Raw genomic sequence first — 14,139 nt, 5'->3', positions numbered from 1 at the left:
TGCAAAATATACTTTACCTAATAAGATTAGATGCCAACATGATTACATTTCAAAGATAAGCATCTTGTATTGAAGAACCAAAAAACAACACTAATTTTAGAAACGTTATAAAGGAAACGCAAAGCTCAAAGTTCGGGAAGAAAGCAAAAGAGAAAATTGAAAAAAAGTACCTTTGAAGATTTTCCGGCTTGAAGTTACGGGTATATCATGGCGTTGGTGCTGAGAATAACCAATTTTGCCTTGAACTTTAGTTACCGAAAACAAAAAGGAAAAATAGTCTATTTAATAATCATTATGCAATTGTTTTTTTGTGGTACATAAAATTGAATGGTATTAAAAATAAATGATTAAAATAAACATTAAAAAATGCAACAGTTGTAATTTGTCCGTTACACCGACCAGCACCAAGTCTTGATGAAAGAAGTTTCTAAAAAGCTAATATTAAATATTCATTCATTTCCTATGCTATATACTTTACCAAGCCCCCACTCAAAATCTCTAATTTCCACTTTTGACCATATAGGAATCGACATTGCTCGTGAAAAGAAAGCATTATATCCACACCCTACCTCCCTCTCCATGATGCTAATATTTCAACGATACTCACCAATCGACGTTAAGACAATGACTTCCACTCATCTCTTGATACCCCTCCTACCAACGTGACCCACTTCAATTTTTTGTCCAACCCGGAAACTTCAATGCAAGAGGACCTTCGATGCATGAGGGGGTCACCCTTAGTCACTAACAAACGAACTCGAACTCGAGTATTCAGATGAAGAAGTGAAGATTCTTGGTCGTTTGAACTATAAGTCATTTCGGATGCTGCAGAAGTACTCTTAATCACTAGTAGCGAACTCGAGAATTGAAATGCAAAAGTGAATACTCTTAATTACTTGAGTTACAAATCATTTAGACACATGTTAAACGTACTTAAGAGAGTATAAATCATGTATGTATATAAACAAACTCAGTACCAAAATTTGCAGCTAATTAAGTCCCTAATGAACCCTTTGCATGTTATTGTGTCATTAGACTCATTACATACAAAAAACAAATTAAATATCAAATTAAATCTACACCGTTAGATATTATAATTAATCAAACGATGTGATCACCGCCGGCGCCGGCGCCGAAGCTGAGTTCGGAGGAGGAGGTGGAGATGGTGATCATGCCATTGCAGTCAGAAACACTGTCCTGCAAGCTCAACAAAAGATGTGAAGTGCTGAAACTTGTACAAGGCTTCGTTCTTGGCACAATTGGGACTTGAGCTTCACCCACCAGCATCTGAACCACTCCTCTCATTGCTGGCCGACAATTAGGGTCAGGATGTGAGCACGCCAGCCCAACCAGCAGCACCTTCCTCATCTCCCCCTCATCAAATTGCCCCTCCAATCTCGGGTCCGCCGCCGTCAACAACCGCCCATCTCTGTGCAATCCCCACACCCACTCCACCAAATTACTACACGCTCCTGCTTTTCCTACCCCACTCACCTCCCTCTCAATTGGCCTCCTCCCACTCCCCACCTCAAGCACCACCGCCCCAAAGCTAAACACATCCGTTTTCTCAGTAGCTCTGCCTGTCAACAAGTACTCCGGCGCCAGGTACCCCATTGTCCCGGCCGCCACCGTGGCGTCTGGCGACTTGTCGTGCTCGATTTGCCTCGCCAAACCGAAATCCCCCAACCGGGCATTGAACCCTTCATCCAGCATTATGTTACTGGTCTTAATGTCCCTATGGATCACCTGATTTTCACATTCTTGGTGCAAATAGGCCAGAGCAGAGGCAACTCCCAATAGAATTTTTCGCCGGTGCGGCCATGGCAGCGGCGTTCTTGCCTCGAACAATGCCTTGTCGAGACTGCCATTCGGCATTAAATCATACACCAACAAAATTTCGCCCTTCTCGTGGCACCAGCCTTGGAGCCTCACCAAATTCCGGTGCCTGAGAGTTCCAATTATCGACAATTCCGACAAGAACTCGTTCTTCCCCTGACTGCTGTGGCTGCACCTCTTCACCGCGACAATGTCGCCGGTGTCGGATAATATGCCTTTGTAGACTGTTCCGAAAGCACCATGCCCGATGATTCTATTGGCATTGAAGCACTTAGTTGCTGCCTTGAGCTCCCTGTAAGTGAACTCCTTCGGCATTTTGATGATATCCGAAGCGAAATTCGAATCCGATTTCTTGACTTGTTTGACTTTCTTGGAGTAAACCCAGATTAAAACACCTGCAAACAGAGCCAAAACAAAAGCGGAAGCGGTGACAACTCCGGCTACGGCTCCCGGACCTTCTCTGCAGAGCTGGTTATGGCAGGAAGAAGACGACTTGCTGTTCTTCTGATTAGTACCGCTAGCATTACTAGAAGAAGACCCACTTGGCGGCATTGACGGTGGTGGAGATTTTACTGAATTGGCAGTTGGGTTCATCAAAGTAGTGCTCGGCGGCGGCGGAGACGGCGACCCGGATGGCGAAACAGGGGAATCGAACGACGAGCTGAAGCTCCACCACTCGACGCTGTGAATCTCCGTGCTTCCCTGGGTCGACCCGGAAAACCCAACGTACATAAAATCGCTGACGTACTGGGCTAGATCGAGGGAGAATGATAGAACCGGGTCTTTGGGTTTCAGATTCGAGTATGAAACCGAGACGGTGATGACCTGACTCGACCCGTCGTACTCGATCCACGAGTTCACCAGATCGCCGCTCTTGAGATCGATGTCGACGGCATCAAGATCGCTGACACGTGTCGACACCATGGAGTCCAGATCCAACCCGACGTGGTTCCCGTTGATGTCCTTGAACTCGACGTCCATGAGCGTGTCGAATTCGACGGCCACAAAACCCGACCCAGTATCTGGACCCGACTGAAGGCCGAGGAACCCGCCGGCGTCGCCGAGAGCGACGTCGTCGGGGGAGATGAGGAACGCGAGACCGCCGCCGATGGAGGAGGGGTTGAGGTTGGTGACGGAGAATGAGAAGAATGTGGAGAAGCTCGCCGGGACTGGGGAGGAAGGCTGGCGGAAGCGAATGGGTTTGGAGTATAAAACGCGGCCGGCGCCAGAGTTGGGAACGGCGAGGTCGCGGGTGAGCCGCACACTCCCATTGCTCAGGTGGGCATCGCCAATGAGCTTCAGGCTGCTCAGAGTCAAGGTGCCAAAGTCAAATTCGGTGGCGGCGACGACGGTGAACACGGCGGGTTTGGGAATGCAGAGAATCAGAATGTAAAGGAAGCAGTGAAAATCGAACATTGTCAATGGCGACGAAGAAAACCCATCAGAAAATTTTCTGTGGTATTTGTGGAGATGAAGAAGAAGATTGAAACGGAACGAATGAATGAACCACGGGGTTTTGGTGTTTCAGAGAGAGAAGCGAGAGAGTGAGGAGAGAGAGGGAGAGAGGAAGAGAGGAAGAGAGAGTGATGGAAGTTGTATTCTTTGCCTTAAAACAGAACAAAGAGGAGGAAGCAAACAAGGAATACGATGCAGAGGATACAGGAGAGAATCCAAGGGCGACAGGTGGACTGCCATTGCGCCACGTGTCCTTTTGCAACGGTTACTTTTTCGGTGGTGATAGACTAATGGATAGTGCAAGGAAGACTATTTAGTCAGCATTTGTAAATCATATAACGTGATTATAGATAATTGCATTTATATAATGTATTTATTTTCTTTTGTGCCATGTTACATATTTTATAAATTTATTCTAATAAGTTAATATATCTAAGACCATTTTTAATGGAAAGTTAAATTATAATTGATGGTTGATATGACAATCTGAAATTCTAATTTTATGTTTCTCTAATCGAGTTGTCAAATATTATTATTTTTAATTAATGTAGAGTTTTAAATGGTTGTATTTATTAAAAAATTGTTGCAACAAAATTGTATTGGTTAAAATATTAATGAAACAAAGGACCCACTATTAAGCTAATTAAAAATAAATTTGACATTGATGTCAAATTTAACTATAAACACAAATGCTTCAAATCCAATCAACAAATAACACATCAGTTAAAAAAAATAACTATGTCAAATATGCAAAGTTATATCTCCACTTAGAATTTGACATTTTATTTAGAGATTAACGTTATTCTAGACCAATAAGATAAGGAGGTCTTGGCTTTCTGGATTTTAGTTTGGGAGGCTGGCGCCATGAGCAAATATAGCAATGGGCTTTTACGGACAATTTCCGGTGGCACGTGGGGTGTAACGAGCATTTGTTGTCAGTTGTCACGCTTCTTTTGTTTTGTTTTGTTACCAATTATTTTGCTTTACGTGTTAGTCAATAACGTAGCCTAATTGTCAATAATTAAAGTTACTTGCATGGAGTTTTGAGATTTAACGCGGGTGAAAAACTGTTCTTACAAATGTTTTGTCACGTATTTAAAAGACAGCTACTAGATATTTCTCAATCCCCACATTATAATCTTATTCATTATAAAAAGTCAAAAAATTAAAATGATATCTTTCAACCCCCTATCATTCTTATAAAATAACCTTTAATATACCATTTATATACTCATTATTATTCGTAAAAATTGAAATACTATTTGTCCAACAATGAAGTCTCCTCTTACGATAATCTTCCAACAAATGGATGACTCTCCAATGCTCTGTTGTTGTGTGATTATGCACTCTAATAACTATCACCTATATCAAATTATCATTAGTTACTAACTTCTTACCCTTTAATTGGAGTGGACATTCACACTTTTTCGTTTCAAAATTTCTTCTATGCTCATTCTTTATTTAATTTTTTTGCGAATTGGCTTACATATTGTTCATTCCTTTCAAAACACAATGTAAGACTAGGATATGGGGTTTTTATCACAAATGGTCCATGAAATTGACCCTCACTATCAAGATGGTCTCTGAAATGAAAAGTCAATCAATGTAGTCCCTAAAAATAGGTGTCGCAAATCAATGTGGTCTTTCCGTCACAATTCTGTTAAAAATTCTGTTAAGTGCTGATGTGGCATATAAATGGGCCCCACAAGATTTACGGATTTTTTTTAAGGACAAATGGTCCCTAAAATTGACCCACACTATCAAGATGATTTCTGAAATTGAAAATCGATCAATGTAGTCCTTGAAAGTAGGTGTCGCAAATCAATATAATCATTCCGCCACAATTCTGTAAAAAACATTTGTTATGTGTTGATGGGTTTAATAATTAATTAAAAAAAACTTGTCTAAATACCTTTTTGAATAATGGAATTTTTTTTTCTTATATTAGAGCCTACTCGGAAGAGAGATCCCTTCCATAAATTCTCAAAGGCACAAGGCCTAAGAGGGGGAGTGGAAATAGTTTTCAACCAACAATAGACGCACCTCGGTTATAACCTCATTATCTCAAGGTAGACCTCGTCGTTCTTTACATCACCAAACCACCAGGTAAGCGCCGAACAAGCTCTCCAATATTAAGGTTGTGAAGATGTTGATCGCCTAAATGTTAACGGTAATATCTCATAAATGCTTCAAGATTAAGGTTGTGACGATAATCTACCAACAAATGGATGACTCTACAATGCTTTGTTGCTCTGTGATTATGCACTCTAATAACTACCACCTATATCAAATTATCATCAGTTGCTAGCTTCTTACCCTTTAATTGGAGTGGACTTTCACACTTTTTCGTTTTAGAATTTCTTCTATGCTCATTTTTTATTTGTTTTTTTTTTGCCAATCGACTTACATATTATTCATTCCTTTCAAAACACAATGTAAGTCTAGGGCTTCCATTACCTTATTGCGCCCAACCTTATTTTGGGGTCTTTTGATATGGGTCCAATTTTATAAGCTTGTTTTGATATGGGTCCAATGTATTACACTGTCATAGGTGAGGTCTAATAAGTCGAGCAATCATCCACATCAGCAATTAAAGTGTTCATACTTTGAAATCAAATTACACCAATTGCCATTGAATGTTTTATTAGGACTCTTCCAAAAATTAACTTGAACTTTAAATCACAGTTTCTACAACCCTAACCACTCCTGTTTTGAATATTCCTTGCGATTCCTACGGATTAGCATCCAAATTTGAATTTCGAATTCGTATGAAGCTATTAGAAATATAAGGAACATCTCTGCGGATGATGAAGGCAAACATGACAAATATCTGGTTTGGGTTTTTCTGGTATTTGCTACCTGGATAACAGGTATGGCACATCCCCACGAGATTTCAAATACATGATGCGCGAGCTTTATATGCGATTGTGTTATATAAGTATTGCTCCACTGGATTTTGACATTGATGGTGTGTTCAAGAGCTTTTGACATTACCAAGATGGAGGACTGCACCATATATTGTTGAAAACAAAAATCATGTAAAAATACATGTTTCTGATAAAAATAAAATAAAAATGAAAAATGTAAAATTACATGTTCCACCAGGATAGGTGTGGATGCAAACTTCTTCCTCCTTGATCTTGAACAATTTTGCACCTACAAACAAGGTTCTAAAAAACACTAGGCGCTAGTCGGACGGTGGGCTGACGCCTAGCGCCTAGGCGGCTAGGCAGAGTCCAGGCGGGGGCCTAGGAGGCCTAGGCGGATTTGTACTTTTTAAATAAATTTATAATATAATATATAAATAAGTCCATTTTTATACACAGAAAAATCATACTTGTAGAAAAAAATAAAATACAAAACATACAAAATAAATATTTGTTATAAAATATAAGTATTGTATAAAATTTTAGAGTTTTTTTAAGACCATAATTATTATTGGGTCTTATTTTGTTTAAATGTTTAAAATTGGGCATGCTACAAATCTTGAAGCAAAGTCCATAAACTTTTAATTAATAAAAAACCTACTAACCCTAAAGAACAAAGCCGCACCCACCCCCACCTTTCTCTCTATCTCATTTGCAGATTGCCGATTTCTCTCTATGCTATCTTTCTCCCCCCATCCCTCTTCACAGCAAATCGTCTTTCTCTCCTTCCTTCTCTCTCTTTCATTCCCTCCCTCTCTCTCTTTCACTCCTCCCTCGTTGGATTTTGTTGGAGATCTGAGGTCCGGGTGCGACTGAAGGTGGAAGGCAATGAGAAAACGGTGACTGCGAGCTCGAAAAAAGGCAACATAGTGACAAGACCGCCTAGCACCACCGCCTAGACACCGCCTAGGAGTGCCTAGGAGCACCTAGGAGCTCCCAGGCGGGTGCCTAACACATCCCCGCTTTTCTCCACCGATTGGCACCTAATCAGAGCGGCCCCTCTCCGCCCAGCGCTTAGGCAGCCGCCTAGGCCGATTTTTAGAACACTGCCTACAAAACAATTAACACCTTAGGTTAAGGCCAAAAGCCTCAAGCGCCCACGATGAATGGGGGGGACTTTGGCCGAAGAACCTCCGATGCCAAAGTTAGAATTTAGAGAGAGAGTGTTTAGAGAATTTTGGGATTTTTTGCCAAAGTGTTGGGATCGCCTTTTGGTGAAAATGGGAGCCTATATATAGGGATAGGCCGGTCCTCTTTGGAGAAAAGAGTGGCCGGCCATAGGTTGGTTTTTTGGAATGAATTTTGGTTTAATTAGCCAATTTCTTATGATTAATTGGCTAATTAAACATAAAGGGAATGTTTTGGTGTGTATGGGATTTATTAGTTAGCCAATTAGTGTAAAAAAGGAGAAAATGATAGAAAAAGGTAGAAAATATGATGGATTCTTTCTTGGATGGGGTTGGCTGGCCATTGATATGGTTTTGGGATTAAATGGGTGACTTAATTGATATTTAATGGATTAATTGGGTAATTAATCCATTAATTAACCAATTAACATAATAATTTGGAGTTTACCTTGCAAAAGGGAATTTGATGAGATAGACTTTGAATTGTTTACCTCTTTTGGAGCATCTTTGACTTTGTTGAAAAAAGATTGTCGACTGCTTGTGTGTAGAGATCCTGGTGTACCTCAGGAGTATTTTGGTCATTTTTGTCCAACAATCCACGTGTCGCCTTGTGATTATTTTTGGCTCCACAATAGGTAGTTACAATACGATAGGTAGTTTAGCTTGTACAAGGACTTATATGATAGGTAGTTTAGATTGTAAAACACTTATATGAGAGGTAACTTAGATTGTAAAAGATCAACAGAAATTTGGGTAATGCCGATAAATAAGAAACCTGACATAAGTAATTAAAAGCCTCCTTAAAATAGATTGATAAGTATTTCAAATGCTAAAAAATATTATCAAGAAATTGGAAAGCAGAAGATGAAAAAAACTGAAGAATTACTCCTTTTTATGATGGATAACTGATGATGATACAAATCTAAAACGTGGGAAATCTATGGACAACGTTTAAAAGCTATAAAAGGGTAAAATGGTGATCACAATGTAAAAAAGTCAACCTAACAACAAAAAGTGCTGACATGGTGTCCTAGTCATCGGACCTAAATAAAAAATAACTAAAAATTGGACTAATCCTAATGTTAGGCCATAAAATTGGACCTATTTCAAGTTACCCCTATTTTATATATATAGGCAAACTTATAACTAAAATAATTTGGGTTTTTATCACAAATGGTCCCCGAAATTGACCTTCACCATCAAGATGGCCCCTGAAATTAAAAATCAATCAATGTAGACCCTGAAAATAGGTGTTGCGAATCAATGTAGTCATTCCGTCACAATTAAATTAAAAATTCAGTTAAGTGCTGATGTGGATATAAACGGGCCCCACAAGATTTACGAGTTTTATCACAAATAGCCCCTGAAATTGACCCACACCAACAAGATGGTCCCTAAAATTGACCCACACTATCAAGATGGTCTCTGAAATTGAAAATTGATCAATGTAGTCCTTGAAAGTAGGTGTCGCACATTAATATGATCATTCCACCACAATTCTGTAAAAAAACATTTGTTATGTGTTGATGTGGGTTTAATAATTAATTAAAAAGGTTGTCTAAATACCTTTTTGCACAATGAATTTTTTTCTTCTTATAGTAGAGTTTACTCTGAAGAAAGATCCCTCCATAAATTCTCAAGGGCAATAGGCTTATCTAAGGCCTAAGAGGGGGTATGGAAATAGTTTTCAACCAACAATAGACGCACCTCGATTATAACCTCATTATCTCAAGGCAGAAATCGTCATTCTTTGCATCACCAAACCACCAGGGAAGCACCAAACAAGCTCTCTAAGATTAAGGTTGTGAGGATGTTGATCGCCTAAATGTTAACGGTGATATCTCAGAAGTCATTGCCAATCGGCCAAGTCGTCACCACAGGTGATCTCGATCCAGGTGCAATTTGGTAAGGGGTGTTGAAGTGTGTAAAGATGGGTGTATTATGATTTTTTTTAGAGAATAGAGAGCAAATGAGGTAGAGAGATGTGGACTGGGATCATAAGTGATTACATGATTGGGTTTTTGGGGTGACAATTTTTTTATTACTAATAAATTAGTAAGCCTATTTGTAATTTTTTTTAAATTTAATTAAACTTGTGTGACCCATTTATGTGTTACATTAGCACATAACAAAAATTTTGACAAAATTATGACGGAATGACAAAATTGATTGGAGACACATACTTGCGTGACTACATTGATCAATTTTCAATTTTAGGGACCATTTTGATGTCGCGTGTCAATTTCAGGGACAATTTTGATGTCACGGGTCAATTTTAAGGATCATTGTGAGAAAAAATGACTTATGGGGCTCATTTATGTGTCACATCAGCACTTAACATAATTTTTAGCATAATTGTGACAGAATGACCACATTGATTTGTGACACCTATTTTCAGGGACTACATTGATTGATTTTCAATTTCAGGGACCATCTTGATGGTGATGGTCAATTTCAGGGACCATTTGTGATAAAAACCTAAAACAATTCCTTAAAGTGAGTGGGAGATAAGACATTGGATGAGATACAACACCTTAATAAAAATGTACTATTTATTTGATGAGCAATTATCAATCACATGATAAATTTGTGACATGAGAGAATTTTTTAAGAAACCAAAATATAAATATTTTTTTTCTCTAATAAAAAATTAAAGTATAACAATAAGAAAGAGTGTTAAAATTGAAGATATATAGATACTCATTTACATTCACAATAAAGATGCTCTTGTAAAATGCATGTTTTATCATCTGGTAACGTGTGATGGAAGCTATGGTTATGGTGCTCTTAAGTAAATTTGTATACCTCCAAATCATTTCCTAACCCCCACAGCCTTCCTCAATCCCTAAGGGTCTTGTTTGGTAGCTGGTTGGAACATGTTGTGATTAATTAAAATGAACTTGAGTCTAGTACGTTGTTTGTTGTGACAAAATGCGAGATGGACATTACTTGACATGATGGGTTATGAATCTACAATAGAACAGATATCTAACTTGTCATTATACATGCGTTATAAGTCATGTCTTACATGACTGTCAATTCAATCACATTCCTAAGGCTGAATCTCATCAAACTCACTAAACGGACTTTAACAAAATATGGTGCAAGAGACACAATTGACGTATAACAAAAAGACTCTCGCACCATTTATTTAATTAACTTTTAAGTCTGCCTAAATGACCTGCCTAAATGACCTAGCTAGATATTGTGGAAATCATCACATCACAACATTTTAAATAGAGTACAGATTGATGAATCAGGATCCTCCTCATCAGGCCCATCGGGCCGTTCAATTTTTATCCAACGGCTACAAACAAGGGGCCCCTCTAAAAGTTATAATAATTATAGCCGTTGGATTCAAATTGAACGGCCTGATGGGCCTGGTCAGGAGGATCATCTCCATCTGCTCAGGAGAGGATCCTGATCCCAGATTGACATTGTATGGTATATGCACCAAATATGGAACATTGGGCGGTCACCTTCCCTTTGCTTCCTCATAAGCACAAGGCATGATGATGAGGCTGCACACACTTTAGGTTTGTTGCATGGGTTTGAGGGCTGTACTAGTTCCTGATAAGAGCATATTTATGCGACTTAGTTGGCTTGTTCTTGTGCATTTATGTCGTGTTTCCTTAGTTATTTTAATGTTTAAAGTCATTTTCATGTGTTTTCAGATTTTAAGGACAAAGTAGGCAAGAAGATGCATTTTGGAGCATTTTGGAGCAAAATGGAGCTTGGAATGCATGTCACATATTTGGAACCAAGGTTTAGACGAAATTGAAGACTTAAAGAGTTTAAGAATGTGAAGAATTAGTGTACAAAGGATCATGAATTCAGCCACAAAAGAACAAGAGCATCCTTGCCGTGCAATCCACATTGCATTCCCTTTGGATTCCCATGCATGCTTAATCATCATTGTCCCCTAAAATATTTCTGATTTCATGCCCCAATACACTCAATTATCACACTCAATTGCTGCATACCTCTTGTTCCCTTCACCCATCTGATTTCACACAACTTTCACAACCATTCCATGCACCAATTGATGCTCCATCATCCACATTTGGGATCCAATGCCTTGTGCAACACATGTTGCTGCACCTTTAACTAATTTCTGAAACATTTCACCTCCCCTTTTCATTTCCATGCAATGAACACAATCATTCATGCTCCCTAGCTGAAATACCACTCCATTTTACCCTCCATACTTTGCATCATTGCTCCATTTTCATCCTTGGACCATTGCACACCACAAATTCACCCTCCTTGCTGTGCATTTCCCCACTGCCTAATTTGATTCTCTAGGGTTTTTGGGGCCTATATATACATGTTTACAACCCTTGGCAAAGGGTTGAACCTCCCATATTCATCATTCATGCAGAAAATTCATCCATACTCACCCTAGGCAGCAAAACACCCCAAAAACACCATTCTAGTGCCCAGAAAACATAACAGCCACTCCACCTTATTCCACCATCTTTGCCGAGTTCTTTACCACCTTCCAACCATCAAACACTCCTCCACACTCACCCTAAACCTTTCCATACCATTCCCCATCCATTCTACACCATAAAACTACCCAAAACCTGTCCATAACCCAATCTGCCGCAAGCAAGGGAAAGGAGGAATCTTGGATGCACTTGCTGCCAAGTTGGAGCATTCTAGGTGTTTTCTTTCTTTGGATTTTAATGTCTAATTCATGTAATCTTTGTTTTGCTTTAAGTATGATTGGCTAATTTCGTTTTTGGCTAAGGGTGTATTCAAAACCATGATTATATATGCGAAATGAGTTGATTACTTCCAGTTATTGTTACATAAGTCGTGAATACAATTTGCTTAACCATTTGATTTAGAACTTATTCTTGTATGTTGATTGAGAGTGCACGCTTAATTTGCATGCTTGAATTTGATGCTAGGATATAAATTTGTTTCACCTAATCGTTATGAATTTATATTCGTAAGTAGTGAAGGTCGCTAGTCACGATCGTGTTAAGTAGATTCCTGGCAAGAGTATCATGCTTTTCATAGTTACGAATGCCTTGTCGATGCTTATGATTTCCAAAGAACGTAATGATTCTAACTTGTGTCTTTATCATGTTGTTCATATAAAGAACTTGTTAGGAATAATTTGTTTGCGATGAACAGATTGTAATACAAAGTTATGAAGAATCAATGGATGATGGAATGGCTAAGGGGTTCTTCTCCACACATGAAATATATGCAACGTAAATCAATTTCCAGTTATCAATTCAATAAGTTATGAACCTCAACACTCCAAGTTAATTAGGTCCGCTTAAATTAACCTTCAGATTTCCCTAGGATCATTGAATTGGATGAATATGCATCGCAAACAAATTATTCCTAACAAGTTCTTTATATGAACAGCATGATAGAGACACAAGTTAGAATCATTACGTTCTTTGGAAATCATAAGCATCGACAAGGCATTCGTAACTATGAAAAGCATGATACTCTTGCCAAGAATCTACTTAACACGATCGTGACTAGCGACCTTCACTACTTACGAATATAAATTCATAACGATTAGGTGAAACAAATTTATATCCTAGCATCAAATTCAAGCATGCAAATTAAGCGTGCACTCTCAATCAACATACAAGAATAAGTTCTAAATCAAATCCCCAATTATTTTGAATTCCTAGATTAATTGGAAAGTGTGTTGGTTTATGTTTTTAAGTGTTTTGGTACAAGTTAAAACCCAAATTGTCCAATTTGATGCTTTGTGTTCAAAACTGCCCAGAAAGTGGTTTTTAGGCAGTTTTGAGTGTTTGGTTGCTGTTTTGATTCTTTTGGTTCGTTTTAGTGTTTTAGAGTTTATTTTTGCATTTTTTTGAGTCTAATCTAGTGCTTTAAACTTTGTTTTTACATTTCTAAGTCAGTTTTCAAGTGTTTAGCAATCCCTCCTAATCCCCGGCAACGACGCCAAAATTTGATGTGAAAAATAAGTTAACACACAAAATTAAACCCTCTTTTTATCAATTGTAGCAAAGTATGTAAATAGGGATCGTTCTAGACCGGAGATTAGGAGGGATTGCTAAACACTTGAAAACTGACTTAGAAATGTAAAAACAAAGTTTAAAGCACTAGATTAGACTAAAAAAAATGCAAAACTAAACTCTAAAACACTAAAACGAACCAAAAGAATCAAAACAGCAACCAAACACTCAAAACTGCCTAAAAACCACTTTCTGGGTAGTTTTGAACACAAAGCATCAAATTGGACGAATTTGGGTTTTAACTTGTACCAAAACACTTAAAAACATAAACCAACACACTTTCCAATTAATCTAGGAATTCAAAATAATTGGGGATTTGATTTGGACGAAAATAAACTTAAATGGCAGATTGTAAGAGAAACAGATTGTAATACAAAGTTATGAAGAATCAATGGATGATGGAATGGCTAAGGGGTTCTTCTCCACACATGAAATATATGCAACGTAAATCAATTTCCAGTTATCAATTCAATAAGTTATGAACCTCAACACTCCAAGTTAATTAGGTCCGCTTAAATTAACCTTCAGATTTCCCTAGGATCATTGAATTGGATGAATATGCATCGCAAACAAATTATTCCTAACAAGTTCTTTATATGAACATCATGATAAAGACACAAGTTAGAATCATTACGTTCTTTGGAAATCATAAGCATCGGCAAGGCATTCATAACTATGAAAAGCATGATACTCTTGCTAGGAATCTACTTAACACGATCGTGACTAGCGACCTTCACTACTTACGAATATAAATTCATAACGATTAGGTGAAACAAA

The 14,139-nt window shown here is 38.3% G+C and overlaps 1 protein-coding gene across 1 annotated transcript; it reads right to left on the bottom strand.

Moving 5' to 3' along the window:
- Positions 1–865: 865 nt before the first annotated feature.
- LOC103427547 (L-type lectin-domain containing receptor kinase VIII.1-like) lies at positions 866–3,652 on the bottom strand. The gene has a single exon (XM_008365602.4). It carries the CDS (start codon positions 3,250–3,252, stop codon positions 1,102–1,104), a length of 2,151 nt encoding a protein of 716 aa, XP_008363824.2. The 5' UTR covers positions 3,253–3,652; the 3' UTR covers positions 866–1,101.
- Between the last annotated feature and the right edge of the window lie 10,487 nt (positions 3,653–14,139).

The sequence above is a fragment of the Malus domestica genome, chromosome 04, assembly GCF_042453785.1.
Source record: "Malus domestica chromosome 04, GDT2T_hap1".
NCBI classification, from domain to species: Eukaryota; Viridiplantae; Streptophyta; class Magnoliopsida; order Rosales; family Rosaceae; genus Malus; species Malus domestica.
The sequence above is the reverse complement of the archived record's forward strand: the minus strand, read 5'-3'. Positions and strand labels throughout refer to the sequence as shown.